The sequence below is a fragment of the Sceloporus occidentalis genome, unplaced genomic scaffold (assembly GCF_023333645.1).
Source record: "Sceloporus occidentalis isolate IW3139 unplaced genomic scaffold, rSceOcc1.0.p SCAF_10, whole genome shotgun sequence".
Taxonomy (NCBI): domain Eukaryota; kingdom Metazoa; phylum Chordata; class Lepidosauria; order Squamata; family Phrynosomatidae; genus Sceloporus; species Sceloporus occidentalis.
In genome coordinates this window covers 28,468,788-28,489,898 of record NW_028316990.1, presented here as the reverse complement: position 1 = coordinate 28,489,898, position 21,111 = coordinate 28,468,788, and the positions used below count along the sequence as shown (strand labels likewise).

At 43.0% G+C, this 21,111-nt stretch overlaps 2 protein-coding genes across 2 annotated transcripts; one reads left to right on the top strand and one right to left on the bottom strand.

Moving 5' to 3' along the window:
* Window positions 1–6,291: 6,291 nt before the first annotated feature.
* LOC149306274 (uncharacterized) lies at window positions 6,292–10,440 on the top strand. The gene is made up of 2 exons (XM_089540871.1): window positions 6,292–6,372; window positions 6,710–10,440. Exons 1-2 carry the CDS (start codon window positions 6,292–6,294, stop codon window positions 8,534–8,536), a joined length of 1,908 nt encoding a protein of 635 aa, XP_089396997.1. The 3' UTR covers window positions 8,537–10,440.
* An 861-nt stretch (window positions 10,441–11,301) lies between these two features.
* LOC149306273 (cytosolic Fe-S cluster assembly factor NUBP2) lies at window positions 11,302–20,996 on the bottom strand. Its single transcript, XM_089540478.1, has 7 exons — window positions 20,873–20,996; window positions 17,992–18,110; window positions 16,574–16,772; window positions 15,485–15,639; window positions 14,477–14,587; window positions 12,765–12,834; window positions 11,302–11,978 (listed from the first exon to the last, which is right to left on the bottom strand). Exons 1-7 carry the CDS (start codon window positions 20,889–20,891, stop codon window positions 11,839–11,841), a joined length of 813 nt encoding a protein of 270 aa, XP_089396604.1. The 5' UTR covers window positions 20,892–20,996; the 3' UTR covers window positions 11,302–11,838.
* Window positions 20,997–21,111: the final 115 nt, after the last annotated feature.

The following is a 21,111-nucleotide window of genomic DNA, read 5'->3' as shown; positions in this document are numbered from 1 at the left end:
GCAGAGAAGGTTAAGAGGTGATATGATAGCCCTGTTTAAGTATTTGAAGGGATGACATATTGAGGAGAGAGCAAGCTTGTTTTCTGCTGCTCCAGAGAACAGGACCAGGAGTAATGGATTCAAACTGGAGAAAAAGAGATTCCACCTCAGCATTAGGAGGAACGTCCTGATAGTAAGAGCTGTTTGTCAGTGGAAAACACTCCCTCAGAGAGTGATGGAGTCTCCTTCTTTGGAGGTCTTTAAACAGAGGCTGGAAGGCCATCTGTCGGGGATGCGTTGATGGAGAGTTCCTGCATGGCAGGGGGTTGGACTGGATGGCCCTTGGGGTCTCTTCCAACTCTACGATTCTATGTATAAATCGCAAAATGTTTTTTACCTCTCCACTTGCTCTTTCCTTACCAGCCTTCTCACCTGGACCATCCCAAGACATTTGACTGAGATGGAGCCAGAAGTAACACCGCTCCCTAAAAGTCGAAAGACATCATAACCCAGAGAGGTAATGTCTCTTAGAAAAGTTAATTTTGAGCAAGGATTGAGCAGCAGAAGGTCTCTGCTGAGTCAGGAGTTTCTTCTTTTTTTTAAAAGGGCTTCATCTGATTGCGGCTTGTGTCAATATGTACTTAGCGCCTGTGAGATTGCGTGTCTTTCTCATTTCTCCCTTTTGATCTATAATTTCCAAGAACAGAAGGCTAAAATAGAGGGAGGCGGGAGGGGAAATCTAAACTAAACACACACAAAAAAACCCTGGGATGAGGGCATGGGGTGACAAACTCTTTCCTGCTGCGACTTCATTCTCTCGCATCTATGTTCAAGAATTTTTCTCGAGTCGAATCAATATTTGAAAAGCTCTGAGCAAATATAGGTCTCTGTGGGATATTATCACAGGGACTGAGTGTTAACCTCCTTCCACAGTTTACTGCATTATTGACACAGTTGTATCGAAGGTCTCAAATCACTCTTCGCTGTTTCTTTCTTTTTATTAAAAACTTTATTGGAATATTGTTAAAATATATATAATACACACCAACCAACGGACTCATACATACCAACATAGAACATCTACCTACATATAACAAATAACATAATACATAATGACATTAAGACGTCACACAAAATTCCACAAAATGAACTTCCTAAGCTCTGTTTAGGCATTTCAGTTGTTGACTTAAACAATATTAAATCTCTATTGAATCCCCACTTTCTTAACCTAACTACTAAAGTGAGTTAATTTAAACCCTCCTAAATCTTTTTGTATTATAAAATATAATTATAAAGCATTAAGTTAAAGAAAGAAAATTAAACAAGAAACTTCTTGCCTGTTTCCTTCTGCAGGAAGTCAGTCAACCATTTCCAGTCTTCTTTGTGTTCTTCCCAGGAATATTCTCTCAGCAAATAGGTACGTTTATCTATTTCTATGTATTCTATTAATTTATCATACCATTCATTTACATCTGGACAGTCTCTGTTTTTCCATTTACGTACATATACAATCCATGCTGCTACAGTCATATAAAATAATAGTTTCCCATATTTGGTTTCTAATAATTCATTACTAACCAAGTGGGACCTTGGTATCCGCTGGGGTTTGGTTCCAGGATCCCCAGTGGATAACAAAATCCGTGGATGATCAAGTCCCATTAAATATAATGGCAGAGCAAAATGGTGCCCCTTATATAAAATGGAAAATCAAGCTTTGCTATTTGGAATTTATATTTTCTTTTGAATATTTTCAAGCCGTGGATGCTTGAATCTGTGGATAAAAAATACGTGGATAAGGAGGGCCGACTGTACTTAATAAATAAAGCTTAGCGTCCATATTTATTTTACATTTAAGGATCTTCTTAACTAAATTAGAAACATTCAAAAAGAGGCTAAAAACATTCCTCTTTTGTCAAGCCTTCCCTTCTGGAAAATGAACTAGTGTACTTTGATCCCATCAACTTCCTGGTTCACCCTTTTGAATGATTGTTTTAGATTTGTACATTGTATTGTGTTATTGGTTTTATCTATTTTATGATGTGTTTGTAACTGATTTTAAATTTTGTGTACACCGCTTTGATCTTTTGGAAAAGCGGTATAAAAATAAAATTTATTATTATTATTATTATTATTATTATTATTATCATTGATTTTTTTCTTGAAAACATTTTTTTGTTATTCTACAGCTTAAACAAGGCTTTTCCAACATTTATTGTTGGCACCTTTGACCATTTTAGCCAATTTAACTAGTGTCAAATACCACCTATTATGCATTTTGTACACATTTTCTTTTAGGTCACAACTTAAGGTCTTCGCTGTTTCTATAGGTGATGTGAGTACATCCTCCCGCTGTGTATTTCAGTCTCTGGAAAGTTCTTTTTATTTGGATAAATCTTGGGACTTTTTGTGCCATATCCAAAATGCCTCAAAGTAGAGTGGTATCACACTTCCAATGGGATGAAAGTTGATCAGGTAAAAATGAAACCTAAAGTGAGCGTCCCAAAAATATGAGAGTGTTCTTTCTAAGGTTGGACACATAGCATTCTCAGAATTAGGATCTATGCTCATAAGCCCTTGTCATTCATCTCTGATGTTGGGAAATGAGTACTCCTGCCGTCCTTCTTCATGGGAAAGGAGGGGAGGAGAAGCAGGATACCATAACATCTAGAGCATCTCAGGCTCCCCAAAGGTTCCCATACCTTGGCTTCCCCAGTCCAGTGTACTGTCTGCCTAATGTTAGAATCATAGAATCATAGAGTTGGAAGAGACCACAAGGGCCACCCAATCCAACTCCCTGCCATGCAGAAACTCTCAATCAAAGCATTCCTGACAGATGGCCATTCAACCTCTGTTTAAAGACCTCCAAAGAAGGAGACTTCATCACTCTGCAAGGAAGTATGTTCCTTTGTTGAACAGCTCTTACTGTTAGGAAGTTCCTCCTAATGTTGAGGTGGAATCTCCTTTCCTGTAGCTTGCATCCAGCAGAAAACAAGATTGCTCCATCCTCAATGTGACACCCCTTCAAATATTTAAACAGGGCTATCATATCACCTCTTAACCATCTCTTCTCCAGACTAAACATACCCAGCTCCCTAAGTCATTCCTCATAGGGCTTCATGGTTTCCAGACCCTTCACCATTTTAGTTGCCCTCCTTTGGACATGCTCCAGTTTCTCAACATCCTTTTTAATTGCAGTGCCCAGAACTGGACACAATATTCCAGGTGGGGCCTGACCAAAGCAGAATAGAGTGGTACTATTACTTCCCTTGATCTAGACACTATACTTCTGTTGATGCAACCTAGAATCGCATTGGCTTTTTTAGTTGCCACATCACGCTGTTGACTCATGTTCAACTTGTGGTCTACTAGAACTCCTATATCCCTTTCACAAGTAATCTCCTTAAGACAGGTATTCCCCATCCTATATCTGTGCATTTCATTTTTCTGCCCTAAGTGCAGTATCTTACATTTCTCAGTGTTGAATTTCCTTTTGTTAGTTTTGGCCTACCTTTCTAATCTATTAAAGTCATTTTGAATTTTAATCCTGTCCTCTGTCAACTGCAAATTTGATAAGCATGCTCTCTATTATTTTGTACAAGCCGTGGATACCCTGTGGCACCCCACTAGTCACTTATCTCCAAGATGAAGGGGAACCATTGCTGAGCACCCTTTGGGTTCAGCCAGTCAACCAGTTACAAATCCACCAAACAGTTGCATTGTCTAGCCCACATTTTACTAGCTTGTTTGCAAAAATATCCATATGCAATGCCTCTGGGACCTCCACATGTAGGATAGCAGCTACTTGTACATCCATCAGCATCAGTGGACATTCCTAACCAGTCCCTGATGGGTTAAAAGATAGCCAGACGGACGGCTGGCCAAGCGTCAAGGTGGCTGCGGCTGTATTGCTCCATGAGCTTCAAGTGGGGGGTGGGTGAGAATACACAGAGCAGACCTTGCCTGGGCTTGTGGCATTAAATACCTTTCCATGCTTTTGCGAGACAGAAAAAAAATGAGAAAAGGTAAGAAAAAGAACATTTCTACCCATTCTCTGAATATTCCTTTAGAGCTATGAGATTAAAATTTCTACCTGGATATACATGAGATGCACTCACCTGATGCTGGAAAAGGTCTATAGTGGGAAAGAGGGCAAAACATGAAGATGTTTTTCTGCACATTTTGTGTTTGCCTTTTCTTGCTGCATCAAGCTCTGGGAGGAAGGTTAGACCTGGGAAAAGTTGGCTTTTGGGTTTTTGGGGTTTTTTTTTTTTTGTTTTGTTTTGTTTTTTGAACTGTTACTCTCAGAATCCATCAACTGTTGGCCGGGATAAGTAGAAGTTTCTTAAAAGTACATTTGCTGAGCTCTGAGGGAAAAAAGAGCTTGATGAAATCTGCTGCCTTCAGGTGTGGAGGCAGATTGTGTTGTAATGTCACCATGCAGGGTAAACTGCCAGTCCACTTAGCTTCTCTACATAGGATTGGAAGGAGACATTCTTCTTTCCATTGCCATTAGCATATTAACAACAACAATAATTTCTTACCCACCTCTCCCCAAGGCTTTAGGCTGGGATACAACATATTAAAACACATAACACCACTTAAACACATAAGTTATGACGCATAAATGTTGTTGTGTGCCTTCAAGTTGTTTCTCACTTAAAGCAACCCTAAGGCAAACCTTTCATGGGCTTTTCTTGGAATGATCGGTTCAGAGGAGCGTTGCCATTGCCTTTTGAGAATGACAAAGTGTGACTTGCCCCAAGTCACCCACTGGGTTTCTATGGCTGAGTGGGGATTCGAACCCTGACCTCGAGTCATAGTCCAACACTCAAACCACTATCCCACGCTGGTGTAAACATAAACATAGGACACATTAAAACCATCCAACATTACATTTAAAATACCATTTTAAAATTCATAGTTTTAAAATCAACTGGGTAGGCCTGCCGGAGGTCTTTAGTGGTATTTTAAATGCAGACAGCATGTGTAGCTGTCAAATCTATCCCAGCAGGTCATTCCAGAGTCTAAAGGTGGCCGATAAATATGTCCTCTGGGTGACTGTTGCCAGTCAAATCCTGACCAGCGGAAGTACTGTATGTGCTTATGTATACGTCTAGAAATGTTAGTCCAAAAATTGACCCAAAAAAACTTGTGTCGATTTATCCATGGGTCAATGTCAGTACTGTAATTTAATTCAAAAAGAAACGATCCCCTCTTAGTGAAAAGCAAGAGTGTAATCTGTCCTGGAAGCCCCATTTCTTATCCATCCACCTTTAGCGTGAGTATAAACAATTATGCCTGCTAGAATTATGTAAGTTAGGCATTATTTTCCTTTTCCTCATCCTTTAGATCCTTTGTGACATGCTCCTAAATTTTACCCTTGATTTATGCACAGATTTATCCCCCGTGGATAACAAAATCAAGTCCCATTAAATTCAATGACATAGTAAAATGGTGTCCCTTATAAAAAATGGAAAATCAAGGTTTGATATTTGAATTTTATACTTTTTTTGAACATTTTCAAACCGTGGATGCTTGAATCCGTGTGTAAGAAATCTGCGTATAAGAAGGGCCGGCTGTATATTCTTCCTAAAATCAGCACTGTTTCTTTGTTCAATCCACTTATTATACCAATCAATGTTTGATAGTATTGTGACTATGCATCTTTCAAATAATCATTTGTGCACCTCGTAAATCTCCTTCTGTTACTTTTTCATGTCTTATAATAAAACAATTTTACATTTCTTTATTTGTTAGTCAGTTTTGACATACTGTTTTACTTAACTAATTTCTTTATTTAACATCTTGTTCCTAGTTTTAAGTTAGACTTTTTTCTTTTGTAACTGCCCAGGGCAGTTAACAATCTTACATAAATACATAAAAAGGTACCATTAAATCACAAATTCCTAAAATCCCCATCAGCATCACTGTCTAGCTTGTATCTGGGCTTACTAGCTTAGAAGTACAGGTTCTAATAATCTTTCACATAGTTGTATTCCACAATCGTGAGGTGTAGAAAAATAGTTTTAAAAAATTAAAGCTGCTGCCCTACAAGGCAGGGTTTTGTTTGTACAGAACTAGTTTAGAAACATTACTTTTAAAAACTACAACCCCATAACCCTACAGCCAGCCAGGACACCTAGGAGACTCTGGTTGTTGTATAACAATAACACTTCCAAACTCTGAACAGGTTCATCTGTTCATGAGCAACCTGCCTTAAATAGATCACTTTCCTGGAGAAATATACCTCTTTGCCACCATCACTATTCTCATTCCTCATTCACTTGCCATCCCCCTCTGCACATGATTCACATGGAAAAACCAAGACAAAGTGGATTTTCCATGTTCTCTCTTAGCATTGTTTTCCCTACTGATGTGCTTCGAGAGATTACGGTAAACACATGCCAGGGATTACTGGAATCAACACCAGGCCCATTCCTGGATGTGAATCTTGGCAGGGCAACACTTTCAGCCTCAGATGTTGACCCTGTTTTCAAACTTTGTTCAGTAGCACTTTGTACTACCATCCCTGATCTTTTGTTCCCAGGTGTGTCTACACAATTGTACAGTTGAACCACCATGGCTCCATCCTACAGAATCCTGGGGTCCATAATCTTTGGACTTTCCAGCCTGTCTACAAAAAATGGCAATAACTGAAGTGATGATTCCATTGGATGGAGCCCAGGTGGTTCTCAAATTGTGCAGTATGAATACAGCTCCAGTTTGATAGCTTCTGTTTTATTATCTGTCCACAGAAGTGGTATTGGTGCTGACACTCATCTGGGCCTTGGCAGCCAGGTCTCTGCAACCTGAAGGAGAAGCTGCCAAAGAACACACCACTCCTGAAAACCAAAAGTGCCCTGGCCCCTGCAGCTGTAGTTATGAAGACTGGAACGATGAGCTGAGCGTCCAGTGCAGCACCCAGAAGCTCACAAAGCTGCCTGAAAATTTGCCCAGAGGGGTGAAGATGCTATGGTTGGATGGCAACAATTTTACTTCCTTGCCCGCTCTTGCTTTCAGAAACCTCTCCAGCTTGGAATTTCTCAATCTACAGGGCAGCCATTTGATAAATATTGAACAGCACACCTTTCATGGCTTGGAAGCATTGTACTCCTTGATTCTCGAACGCAACCGACTAAAGTTGTTGACGCCGAACATCTTCCTGCACCTTCAGAACTTGGTTTCCTTACGGCTCAATAACAACCAGTTTAGCAAGATTGAAGAAGGTGTGTTTGCTGGGCTTTCTAACCTCTGGTACTTGAATCTTGGATGGAACTCCTTGGTGGTTCTGCCAGACAAAGTCTTTCACGATTTACCCAATCTAAGGGAGCTGATTTTGGCTGGGAACAAATTGCACTATCTCCAGCATCAACTGTTTCTCAGTCTCAGTGAGCTGAGAGAACTTGACTTAAGTGGGAATTCACTCAAGGGTATCAAAAGCAACATCTTTTCCAGGCTTCAAAAGCTGCAGAAGCTCTACTTGAATCAGAACCAGATCAATGCCATTGCCCCCCGGGCCTTTGTGGGGATGAAGTCTCTGAGATGGCTGGACCTGTCTCACAACCGCTTAACCACTTTATTTGAAGACACGTTCCTGGGCCTTTCAAGCCTGCGTGTCTTGCGTCTCTCCAGAAATTCCATTACGGGTCTGGGGCCAAAAATATTCAAAGATCTCCATTCCTTGGAGGAACTGCAGCTTGGAAACAATATGATTCGAAATTTGCTGGAGAGGGGATTTGACAAACTAAACCAGCTGGAGGTTCTTGCTCTCAATGACAATCAGATTGAAGAGATCAGGACTGGAGCATTTCTTGGACTCTCTAAAGTGGCAGTTATGAACCTTTCTGGGAATTGCCTTAAGACTCTTCCAGACTGTACTTTCAGGGGTCTCAACCAACTGCACAGTCTTCACCTGGAAAACAGCTGCCTCAGTAGGATCAGACCACAAATGTTTGCAAATCTTTCCAGCTTGCGAAGGCTCTTCTTGCAACACAACATGATCTCCATGATTGAGGAGAACAGCCTGAATAACTTGCATGAACTCCTCGACCTGGACCTCAAGCACAATCGCCTGAGCCGACTCTCTCCCAATCAATTTACTGGCCTCAGAAATTTGGAATACCTTCTCCTTTCTTCAAACCAATTGCTGGAAATCTCCCCTGACGCTTTTGCTCCACTTCCACGTCTCTCCTGGCTTGACCTCTCCAACAACTGTCTGGAAACACTGGACAGCAGTGTCTTCACGTCCTTCTCAAAACTGGAATATCTGAATGTCAGAAACAATTCATTGAGAACCTTCCCCTTGGGATGGCTAAGCCCTAGCCCTACACTCGTCCAGCTTTGGTTAGAAGGGAACAATTGGCAGTGCAATTGCTCCCTGAAAGAATTAAGGGACTTTGCCTTGCAGCACCCCAGCGTGGTCCTGCGATACATGCAGTCCATCACGGAAGGGGATCTTCCCGTCTACACCTACAACAACATCACTTGCATAAGCCCCGGGGACGTGGCAGGACTTGACCTGCGGGACATCCAAGAAAGTTATTTTGCAGAGTGCTAAGTACTGGTATTCCACTTGCTTCCTTCCAAATTATTTCAGGCCCTATACTTTTTTAAACCTTACTGTTGGATATCCCGTCTCCTTTACACCCTGAATCTCTTGCTGTTCCATAAGAGCTGGATAACATAACACTAGAGCAAGAATGGGGAAATCTCAGGCTCTGGGACTAAAGCAAGTTTTCTTGAGGTCTCAGTCCACTTACCAATGGAATGCAGCAAAAATATCATCAATATTTTAATGAATATTTTTGAACTGTGGTGGGTTGAATCCGTGGATGCGTTAAGATTGACTGTATTGCCTTCAAGTCATTTATGACTTATTTTTCAGCAGCCCTGAAACTGAATTTGGTCTTTGACATGGAGACCAGGGTTCAATTCTTAGCTTGCCCATGAAACCCACTGAGTGACTCTGAACAAGTCACATACTCTCAGCTTCAAAGGAAGGCAATGGCAAACCTCCTCTGAACAAATCTGGCCAAGAAAACCCCATGATAGGTTTGCCTTAGGGTCGCTATAAGTTGGAAAGGACTTGAAGGCACACAGCAGCAACAATAAAAGGTCTATGAAGTCGAAGGCTTTCCTGACCAGCATCCATAGTTTTTTGTGGGTTTTTCGGGCTATGTGGTCATGTTCTAGAAGAGTTTCTGTTTGAAGGGGCATCCAGGCAAAATGGCAAAGAAACCTAAGAAGAGAAAGTCCAAAGACCTGGAGGCTGCCCAACTAAGTCACCACCCGAACAAGAAAATGACTGGGCATCCTTGCTAGTCTCTCCACTATGAGAAGATGTATGATAGTTTTAACTAAAGTATAATTGTTTTTAAATGTGCACACTTACATATAAATCAGCACATATCAATTTACTGCAGTCACATCCTCTTTTGGGATGATAATTTTTTAGGACTATGCAAAAGAATTAGCCTGAAGCAAGTTCCACACTGTTGATTCCAATGGGCAAAATCACCTTGATCAATATTCAACATTGTTGCTGCTGATTGCTTAATAGAGTATTCAGGACTGCTTTGTTGACTCACGCTTAGCGGATGGAAAAAAGGAAAGCAAATCCAGCTTGTTCTATCTTACTCTGAAACAAAATGTTTCTACCTTGTGGGAAAACAGCTTTAAAATTCTGCATCATTGTGGGAAATGCACTGGGGGGGCGCTTTTAACAAAATACTAATGCTAAGCAGTTTTCGTACAGAGGTGGAAATCATGCATCCCTCCCAGTGCAGCAGTTCCAATGCTGATAAATGCTAAGACTTGCAGTTCAACATCACTTGAGGGCTGCATGACTCCCATCCATTTTACACAATGAACCAAAACAGATTAATCAACGTTACAGAGGGCCCCTTTTGTTTTTAAAACAATAGATAGAACTGTGAAACCTGAATGAAGCCTCTGCATTTAAGGACATTGTAAAAACATCCAATGCCATTTCTTCACTTGATTAGAATCTATAGAAGGTATATTAAATATGGTTTATGTGTCCCTTACAGAGCTGAAAGTCAATGTTAAAAACATCATTTGCTTCTTAAGTGGACTTACATCTGCGGGAACTACAATTGCCTCGTTTTGCAATATCCAAATCCAGTAGAGAGCTGCTGTTACGTTACTATGTAATAGAGTCAGCAAAATTCTCAATGCATGCTCAACATGATCTGCGCACATCAATTCTGCTAAGCATTGCACATCTTCATAATTCAGTAACTGGGTTTCTTAGTGCCTCTGCTACATAGCTAGGAATACATAAAGATACATTAATGTAGAAGGTCATATAGCCATCTGGGAAATATTAATTGGAGGGCTTGGGGGAGTCTTCTTTAATTATATTTTTGGTAAAATTTAAATATATATATAATTGAGAGTAATGTGAGTACTCATCAGTAACAATAAACACATTACGACAAATATGTAATAATGTGTTGCTCCTTAATTCAGTCAGAGTACATCAATATTTGCCTACGAACTAGAGGGTCCAAGAAAGTGGCCCCTTCCTCTATGCAAGTTCTAAAATGTTCTTGTGCACCTTATTCGTTTCAATTAGGAATGTGCCACAGACCAAGTCTTGGGAAACATACGTCCTTCCAGATGTTGTTGGATTGCAGCTTCCATAAACCCATGGCAGTATAGGCAATGGTGAAGGAAGGGAGCTGCAGTCCAATATTGGAGGGCATACATTTCCTATCTCTGCAGAACTTCCCTTTGAATTGTACCCAGAGGAAAAAACTTTCCCACTACTAGTTCAACACAGAATTTTACAACTGCCTTTGCGACAAAGAAATGGTGACCTGAAGCAGACACTGACCATAGGTCTCCATCTCTTCAGGAAGATATATTACACTGAACACAGTAAAACTGATTTAACACTTGGGAAGCAGTCAAGGCCAATCAAAAGGCAGATATCTTTCCTTTATATATACATTTCAGGCTGCAGTTCAGATAAGACAAGCTGGCAGTCCAAGAATGAAATTCTAGTTCTCTGGTGGTGCGATGGTTAAATGCTGGTACTGTAGCCACAATGTTGTGAGTTCGATCCCAGAGGGCTCCAGGTTGACTCAGCCTTCCATTCTTTCGTAGGTCGGTAAATGAATACCCAGCTTGTTGGGAGCAATTGGATTACAGATTGTAAACCTCTTAGAGAGTGCTGAGTTTACTATAAAGCCGCATAGAAATGTAAAAACTATTGCTATTGCTTTTTGTGGAAAGACACTGATTCAATATCATTCACGCATAACTAAAAAAAATGGGACAAATATGTACACACCACAATAGCAACAAAATCCTCTTTAATAGATGTTGGGTACCTAAAATTCCCTGAGTCATAATTAATTCTCCAGAGCACCAATTTCCATGTGACACAGATGAGTAAGACTTTTGTTAGGATAACAACTGAACACATAAGGCTTCAATAAAAGTTAATAATAATAATAATAATAATAATAATAATAATAAATGTCAAGGTGGTGGAGAGAGGGCAAGAGCAAGAGTACCAAATGTCTCACAGTCCCACTAGTAATACCCAGCTCTGTGTGATTATGAATTATGAATGAGTTTCTAGCCTGTTGGACCAAAACAGGAACTGACTATACTGTTACTGCCAGCTGAAATGCTAAATGCAAGGTTCAAAATGATCTAAAGAATGGTCTGTGCAGACATTACAGCCACTCATCCAGAAGGGAAACAGAGCTGCAGGCAAGCTCTGATCAAATCAAGCCTCTTCCAAATTCACTGCTGCTCTTGCTTTGTTGAGTTCCTTCATGCCCAAAGGAGGCATTGTGGGAGTAGATTCCTGCCTCGTTTCTCACTTCAGGAGCTGGATGCTGCAGTCAAAATATGCTGGGCGATACTGGCAAGCGCAGGGAAGGCCAAACTCTTAGGAAATTCTTGGAGGAAGTCTCTACCTGCTTCCAAACTCTGGCTGAGCTGCGGGTCCAAGGGCACACAACCTATGTGAGGGGGCAAAGTTGCAAAAAGTTACAGAAGGTGGGAGATTTCAAGTACAGAGGTGAAATAAATAGTAAATGGACACACCATGAAACTATCAGCCCCGTCATTTGGTGCAACTAATATACTACTGTGTATTCAAATTTGCTGGATGCTAGGTTGGTAAAGAGAAAAAAGCCATGATCCATGATCCTAAATATGCTTGTCCACCAGGGTTGCGTTACAAAGACAAAGAACATTAAAAAGCATAGTTGCAAATTCTCCAATATTCTACAAAGAATAATCTTTCCTCCTTCCCCCTCCCAAAAAAGTTCACCCCTTATACAAATTTCTTATCATATAGGTGATCTTCTACAGCTTACTTGTACAGTATTCCTCTTTTCATTTCTTTTAACATCCTCATCTTGTTTTCTAAGTAAGTGCTTTTTTTCTTCTATTAAAGAAGTGTGTAATACTCTGACAGTATGGTTACTTGGTCGCAAAACTAATACCATGAAAGAAACCGTGGCGCACCTGAAATTAAGGTAATTATTATATCTCATAACTAGTGGGCTTAACACAACTTGAACATCGTTAGGTGAGAGAATATTAGATTAAAAAAATTAAATCATGACCAACGTTCTGCTTACAGCATATCCAAACCACTCCAAAAAAGTCATTTTTGCACCATCTGCTATTACAAAAACTTATTAACAGGTCCCATATTCCTCTTCTTTATTATCTCCATCTCTGTTACCTTCCTCTTTAAACCTTTTCTAAGGCCATCGTGGATTCATTAAAGTACTCACCAAGGAATGGCACCCCAGCATGATCAGCCAGTTCTTGTCCACCTCCTTTGGAAAAGAGATTTGTGCATTCCTGGAATAAAAGAAGAAGCTTGGTTGCAGAGACAGGTGGCAATAGATACTTTATGGAAAGAATGTAAACCAGAGCTGAGGAATCTGTGATCCTCTAAGAGTTGCTGGGCCACAGATCCCAGCATCCTTGATGATTTGGTCATCATTTGGAGTTATCTTGTGGAGTCTATTGGCATTTGAAGGGCCACAGGACTTCCCATGCCTGATGTGAATAATGAGAGAACAATGAGATTAATGAAGGATGCTTTTGGGATGTTGTAGTATCATCCCTTTCCCAAAGTGATGTCTGCTTTGCAATCATGACGAATGGGGTCTAAGATATAAGGAATGGTTCCATCCTTTGTTGGACTGACAAATATCCTTCCATATCAGTCTCTGAGGGGACAGAGGTGAGATCATGACTGTTTGATTGTATTATTTGGACACTTATCTCTGTATTCTGTTTAGGGTTTTTATGTGTGGGATGGGATGGCCTTACATTAGTTGAAATGAGATCCAGACCTCTTGGTGTCAAAGATGTCAACCCAAAAACCCTTTCTACTTCTCTTCTCAACAATTTTTTTTCATCAACATGAACTTTCTTTTCCAGCATCCAAAACCTGAGGTCTGGTGCAAAGTGTTGGAGCTGCTCAAAATGACTGATCTCATCCCATTCTCTAGGCCCTCCCACATTTCCGACCATCTGCCAAAAGGTATAAATAAATCAAATATCCTCAAGATAGTTTATAAGCATAATGTTTCTATTTATGTGTTGTGCCTTTATAAAATATTTTAAGCTAATATATGCATTTGTATTTATTTTTAATGTAGCCCCTGAAGAAGGCTGACCAGTTCATGTATAGGCTGAAATGCATTGGGCTTTTTAAAAATAAATTCAGACCATCAATAAGTGTGTGGAGACCAGTCTCCTTTTCCTCTTGACCTATTATATGACAACACATTGCTGTAGTTGTTAGGAAGGAAGTTGAAAACCAGGTCCTTGTTTTATGCACAGAACCAGTTAGGCAAGGAGTTCCAATGCAAAGATGAAACAATGATGTAGGAATGAGGCGGTTTAGACTTGTTATGCACTGGAGGATATTCCTGGGCAAACCAGATCTATACAAAGGGCACAGGTTCCTTTTGAATCAGGGTAGGACCACCATTTACCATAGTTCCCTACTCATCTATCTAACCTTTAGGGTATACCCAATTAGTTATACTTGCTGGAATTTTAAAGTTCTTTAGCACTGTTTACCTTTGCTTCATCCTTTACAACCTTTGTTACATGCTCCCAAGTATACACAAGTATACACAGTATTTAAAAACTGGAGTTTTTTAAAAAAAAACCTCACAATTCAAATTGCTTATCTTCCAGGATATATAGGATGCCCCTAAGATACGGATCTGCACCAAAGGATAGACAGGTAACACTGATTTTCAAAACAGAGTAAAGAAATTACACGTCATTTAGCTTAGTATCTGTTCCAGGTAAATTATTGTGGGAAAGATATTGTTTAATCTGATTAAAGTGAACTGCAGCACCAAGTGCAGGCAACTGTGTTTTCTACTGCCTTCAACAACTTGGAAAAAAATCTGCACACTTGCCACCAGCATTAGCTAAAGTTGCATGTGTAAACTTTGGTTTGGCTGCTGCCTCTCACCGAGCAATGTGGGCAGACAAAGCCACTCATATTCTCCACAATCCCAAGGACCCGCAATCCTGTCTTCTTGCAGAATGTCAGTTCTCGCCTCACATCTCCCACAGACACTGCCTGCAAAAAGAAGAGAATTAGATGTTATGGTTTGTGGGGAAAGTGGCACAAACATCTTGGATTGGAAGTAGAAGAGGGTGTCAGCCAGGTCAAGCACCTCCATGTGAAAATTCCCACTGAAGGGAATGGACAGGTAAGCAGTCCTCATTGTGCAGCTGTCCCTAAATTTCCCACAAAGAATTGGAGGCACAGGAGGATCATCTGGTGGCACCTTTGAAATCGCAGAAGTGTGGATATGGTGGTGAAGCCATGTTTTCAAATGTCATATACCCCCTGAATACTCAGAATACGGAAGAGATATTATGTTCACAATGTGGCTTCTTACAGTCATATGATATAGGATGGGGGACACCTGGCTTAACAAGACTATATGGGAAAGGGATCTAGGAGTCCTAATAGACCACAAGTTGAACATGAGTCAACAGTGTGATGCAGCAGCTAAAAAACCCAATGTGATTCTAGGCTGCATCAACAGAGGTTTAGTGTCTGGAAACTGAAACATGAAATTATCTACAAGGCACATCAGATTTGTTGGAGAGTCTAAGCTTTGCAGCATTAGTCTCCCATCAGATTGAAGTTGATGTCTCCCATAAGTACTAATTCTTGATCTTGGAGATTTGTTTCAGAAAAGATTGTCCACCTCTTCGTACTTAGGTGGTCTGTAGTTGCTTTTATTTCTTTCTCCATCTATGTTTACCTAAATCAATCAATTCAGCATGTTTAGCAAAACTAATAGAGAAAACAATACTGTTTTAACTGTGTTATTTTTTCAAAAAAATTAAAATTAAGGTGTTTATATTGAGAGTTGCCATGGGTCCCTTTTTGGGAGAAAGGCGGCATGAAAATGAAATAAATAGATAGATAAAAATAGTACAGAAGCCAAGTCAGAGGCATTACCTGTGGTGTTGTAACCAGGATTGCCCCTAAAGGCTTATAAGGCCGAAGAGCCTCTACTGTGGATATGTGCTCATCAGACGTTCCGGGGGGTGTATCTACGACCAAGAAGTCGAGTTCTCCCCAGGTGACATCAGTGACGAACTGCTTGATCAAAGCTATAAAACAGGCACACATTAGTGAGTGGAAAATACATAATTTTGGCTAAGAACGCAGTAGAGTCTAGCAACCATTCTCCACATTTCTTGATGCCACACAAACAGCATCACATGGGCATAAGGACACAGTGATGGGGCAACTGTGAAGCTCATTGTCATGCACTCAAAAGCCTAATGTCACACTCACCTGGGCAAAAAAGTTTCACTGTGTGAACTACATTTCATACACATGGAATAAATATGAGGAAGAGACAACGCTATGGCAATAATCTTGCTGCTGTCCTTTCCCTTACTGTGAATGCTGGCCAAAGATCCAGGATGAGAACTATTGGCATGGAGGGCATTCTTATTCAATATGTGTAGCAGTGCAAGTAAAGCCACTTGCTTTGCTGACTGATGAAGAATACATTTCTAAGAAGATACAAAAGCTGGTTCTCCTTTCTTTTCTTTGACTAGGAAGATTAAAAACCTTCACAATGGACTATTTCGTATGTATCACCTTCTGGGACTAATTGTGGTGGTAATTATAACTGCAATGCAGCAGTGTTAACACTGCAATCTTATACCTACCAAACCTGTGCAAAAACAATAAATGGGGACTTACGCCTGGTACTGTACTGCTATCCACCAGTTTCTAATTTGGATCAACAGCTCAAAGCAGGGGAAAGCAACCATGGTGAGTCTGGGATGCCAATTTTCTTTCCATGCAATCAGCCTCATGGCATGGAAAAATCCCAGCAAATAACAACAACAGCAACAACAAACCAAGAGCGGCTGTGACTCAACTTTTGATTTGAACTAGCTTCTTGGTCATTCCATGCTTCATCCCTGGGTTTTACAGAATCCTTTTCTGTTCCTGCAGAGATTAGCTTTATGTCTCATCATCATAAGAGATCTGTTCTTTCGGACTACAAAAGCCCAAAGTATTTTGTACCATTTTTCTTTGGTCCTCTCCATATGACAGCATCATCTTGCTTCTCCAGAAGGAAGCCAATTGACATGAGGGCGATGCTTTTGTCCTGGTCAACGAAGACTGGCACCCAGCCGCCGTCGCACTGGTGAACCTCTTGGTCCTGCGCATTGAGCATGTGAGGGGTGCTGGGGCCACAGAGGTCCACATCCAGGATCCCAACCTGCATTGGAATATAAACGGAAAGCCTTCTTCACAAACTTTTCAATGGATCAATACAAACCTGATCAGTAAAGGTTGGCCAACAAACTGCGTGATAGTTCCGACGCAAGTGGTGATGAATGCTAAGGTAGGAGATAATATTAAGTGGATCTTGAAAGAAGAAGGAGCAATGAAACTGTTAGAATCTGTGGATAATGGGGGATGGGATATGCTTCAGCATAGGCTTTTAGAGATAGAGATGGGTAGTGCTAAGTGGGGCCAGGTGGTGCTATCTGGTGTCCTTGAGGGCCTGGCTCTCAGGGGCTAGGAATGCAGTTTCAGTTATGGCAGACGAGGAGCTCAGGGAGGAGTCATGGAGGATGGGAACCAGTGAGGAGAAGGAGGGGTTCTCTTGCGTGGGCTTTTGCTAGGGGAGGAGTAGTTCAGCTAAGGGGGGTTTTAGGCATTGGCTTGGCTGGGAGGGGTCAGTCTCAGCTATGAAGCTGAGTGATGTGGAATTGCTGATTCTGGGGCTATCAATAAAGTGCTATTGATTTATCAATCAAGACGACTGGTTGATTGTCCAGGATTCTGGTCTCACTCTCTGACAGTAACACACTCCTGTTCTGTGCTCCATACAGAAATATTCTAAGATACTCTCTCTGAGGCGGTGATCCCTCCTGCCCTGACATTCAATCATTATTCCATGCTTGATCAGCATGCTCAAACCTCACTTAAAGTGTTGTTTTCCTCTCCATAGTAATATTGATTTCTTATCCACCTCAACACATGGATCGAGGCGGAGAACGATGACAATCAACAAACAGCGGCAGTTAAAAGCCACATGAGTTTAAAAGGACAAATAAGGCCAAACTATCTGGAAGCCAAACTGAGGCTCTTGTACTGTGGCTATATCAGGAGATCACACGATCCATTAGGAAATAGGATAATGCTTGCTAAAGGGGAAGACTACATAACAGACTCCTTGGTTCAATCAAGGAAGCCACAACATGGAGTTACAGGGCTATTGAAGAGGCCTTTCCATGCTCCGTAGCACTGACTCATGGCAGGTAAAATGGTGCCAACCTTATTTCTGCAGCGTAGATGCAGGATGGCTGCCCTAATGGCTGTGCCACGTTGTTATGGAGCAGAATATGTCAAGAACAGGAGAGGAAAAACGCCAACAGGCAGGCATACTATGTGTCACTAAGTACCACTGTAAATAATGGAGCAGGACGTACCTTTTTCCCAGCCTGACGCAGAGCCAACGCCAGCTGTGTGGAAATGGTGCTCTTCCCCACTCCCCCTTTTCCTGAGAGCACCAGAACAATGTGCTGAACGCCAGCCAGGTTGCCTCTCTCTGGAAGGGACAAGAGGACAAAGAAAGCTCAACGGGGCAAGGAAGAAGAGAGAGTTGGGACTAGCCACCGCATCAGGGCCTGTTCTGCCAGATTCCTTTGGCTCCTCTTTCTTGGACTGTGCTAATAGATCCCTAGAGTTGGAAGAGACCCAAGAAGGGCCCTGGCCCAGCCCAGCCCCCTCCTTCTGCCATGCAGGAACTCTCACTCGAAGCATCCCAATGACAGAGGGCCATCCAGCCTCTGCTTAAAGACCTCCAGAGAAGGAGGCTCCACAGGGCTGGCTCTAGGTAGAATCATAGAGTTGGAAGAGACCCCCAAAGGCCTTCTGGTCCAACCCTCCCTCCTTCTGCCATGCAGGAACTCTCACTCGAAGCATCCCAATGACAGAGGGCCATCCAGCCTCTGCTTAAAGACCTCCAGAGAAGGAGGCTCCACAGGGCTGGCTCTAGGTAGAATCATAGAGTTGGAAGAGACCCCCAAAGGCCTTCTGGTCCAACCCTCCCTCCTTCTGCCATGCAGGAACTCTCACTCGAAGCATCCCAATGACAGAGGGCCATCCAGCCTCTGCTTAAAGACCTCCAGAGAAGGAGGCTCCACAGGGCTGGCTCTAGGTAGAATCATAGAGTTGGAAGAGACCCCCAAAGGCCTTCTGGTCCAACCCTCCCTCCTTCTGCCATGCAGGAACTCTCACTCGAAGCATCCCAATGACAGAGGGCCATCCAGCCTCTGCTTAAAGACCTCCAGAGAAGGAGGCTCCACAGGGCTGGCTCTAGGTAGAATCATAGAGTTGGAAGAGACCCCCAAAGGCCTTCTGGTCCAACCCTCCCTCCTTCTGCCATGCAGGAACTCTCACTCGAAGCATCCCAATGACAGAGGGCCATCCAGCCTCTGCTTAAAGACCTCCAGAGAAGGAGGCTCCACAGGGCTGGCTCTAGGTAGAATCATAGAGTTGGAAGAGACCCCCAAAGGCCTTCTGGTCCAACCCTCCCTCCTTCTGCCATGCAGGAACTCTCACTCGAAGCATCCCAATGACAGAGGGCCATCCAGCCTCTGCTTAAAGACCTCCAGAGAAGGAGGCTCCACAGGGCTGGCTCTAGGTAGAATCATAGAGTTGGAAGAGACCCCCAAAGGCCTTCTGGTCCAACCCTCCCTCCTTCTGCCATGCAGGAACTCTCACTCGAAGCATCCCAATGACAGAGGGCCATCCAGCCTCTGCTTAAAGACCTCCAGAGAAGGAGGCTCCACAGGGCTGGCTCTAGGTAGAATCATAGAGTTGGAAGAGACCCCCAAAGGCCTTCTGGTCCAACCCTCCCTCCTTCTGCCATGCAGGAACTCTCACTCGAAGCATCCCAATGACAGAGGGCCATCCAGCCTCTGCTTAAAGACCTCCAGAGAAGGAGGCTCCACAGGGCTGGCTCTAGGTAGAATCATAGAGTTGGAAGAGACCCCCAAAGGCCTTCTGGTCCAACCCTCCCTCCTTCTGCCATGCAGGAACTCTCACTCGAAGCATCCCAATGACAGAGGGCCATCCAGCCTCTGCTTAAAGACCTCCAGAGAAGGAGGCTCCACAGGGCTGGCTCTAGGTAGAATCATAGAGTTGGAAGAGACCCCCAAAGGCCTTCTGGTCCAACCCTCCCTCCTTCTGCCATGCAGGAACTCTCACTCGAAGCATCCCAATGACAGAGGGCCATCCAGCCTCTGCTTAAAGACCTCCAGAGAAGGAGGCTCCACAGGGCTGGCTCTAGGTAGAATCATAGAGTTGGAAGAGACCCCCAAAGGCCTTCTGGTCCAACCCTCCCTCCTTCTGCCATGCAGGAACTCTCACTCGAAGCATCCCAATGACAGAGGGCCATCCAGCCTCTGCTTAAAGACCTCCAGAGAAGGAGGCTCCACAGGGCTGGCTCTAGGTAGAATCATAGAGTTGGAAGAGACCCCCAAAGGCCTTCTGGTCCAACCCTCCCTCCTTCTGCCATGCAGGAACTCTCACTCGAAGCATCCCAATGACAGAGGGCCATCCAGCCTCTGCTTAAAGACCTCCAGAGAAGGAGGCTCCACAGGGCTGGCTCTAGGTAGAATCATAGAGTTGGAAGAGACCCCCAAAGGCCTTCTGGTCCAACCCTCCCTCCTTCTGCCATGCAGGAACTCTCACTCGAAGCATCCCAATGACAGAGGGCCATCCAGCCTCTGCTTAAAGACCTCCAGAGAAGGAGGCTCCACAGGGCTGGCTCTAGGTAGAATCATAGAGTTGGAAGAGACCCCCAAAGGCCTTCTGGTCCAACCCTCCCTCCTTCTGCCATGCAGGAACTCTCACTCGAAGCATCCCAATGACAGAGGGCCATCCAGCCTCTGCTTAAAGACCTCCAGAGAAGGAGGCTCCACAGGGCTGGCTCTAGGTAGAATCATAGAGTTGGAAGAGACCCCCAAAGGCCTTCTGGTCCAACCCTCCCTCCTTCTGCCATGCAGGAACTCTCACTCGAAGCATCCCCATCTGCAGCAAAGTATAACAGGATGTAAAATATATATAGAAAAGGCAATATAGAACCATAGAGTTGGAAGAGACCCCAAGAAGGGCCCTGAACCAGTCCAGCCCCCTTCTTCTGCCATGCAGGAACTCTCAACCAAAGCATCCCCATTGACAGAGGGCCATCCAGCCTCTGCTTAAAGACCTCCAAAGAAGGAGTGTGTTGACTGATTGATTGATTGATTGATTGATTGATTGCAGTGCGGACGCAGCCAAAGCGGGATACTAACTCTCGCTCACCTTCCGTCGCCTTCTCCATGATGATGCTCCTTCCTTCCTTGTCGCCTTGAGTGACACAAACACTGACCAGGCAACAGGGGCTGTCAGTCCCGCCTCCCACCAATGATTGACAATATCCTGGCCCAAAGAGAATGCCGTTGGGGCGAGGGCGGGCGCTACGTTCTCACCACGACGTATCCCTCACCCAATGAGAAGCCTACATTTTAAGGAAGGGCCCCGCCTCCTTTGCTCCCTCCGTC

Bases quoted from the DNA above. Each gene is read 5' to 3' on its own strand.
- LOC149306274 (XM_089540871.1), top strand. From the start codon at position 6,292: ATGGAAAAACCAAGACAAAGTGGATTTTCCATGTTCTCTCTTAGCATT. The intron at 6,373-6,709 runs GTAAACACATGC...CCAGTTTGATAG, and splicing joins ATGTGCTTCGAGAGATTACG to CTTCTGTTTTATTATCTGTC.
- LOC149306273 (XM_089540478.1), bottom strand. The intron at 12,835-14,476 runs GTGAGAGGCAGC...CTTTTATTCCAG, and splicing joins TTGTCTGCCCACATTGCTCG to GAATGCACAAATCTCTTTTC. The intron at 11,979-12,764 runs GTGAGTACTTTA...CCCCTCACATAG, and splicing joins TGCTGGGGTGCCATTCCTTG to GTTGTGTGCCCTTGGACCCG.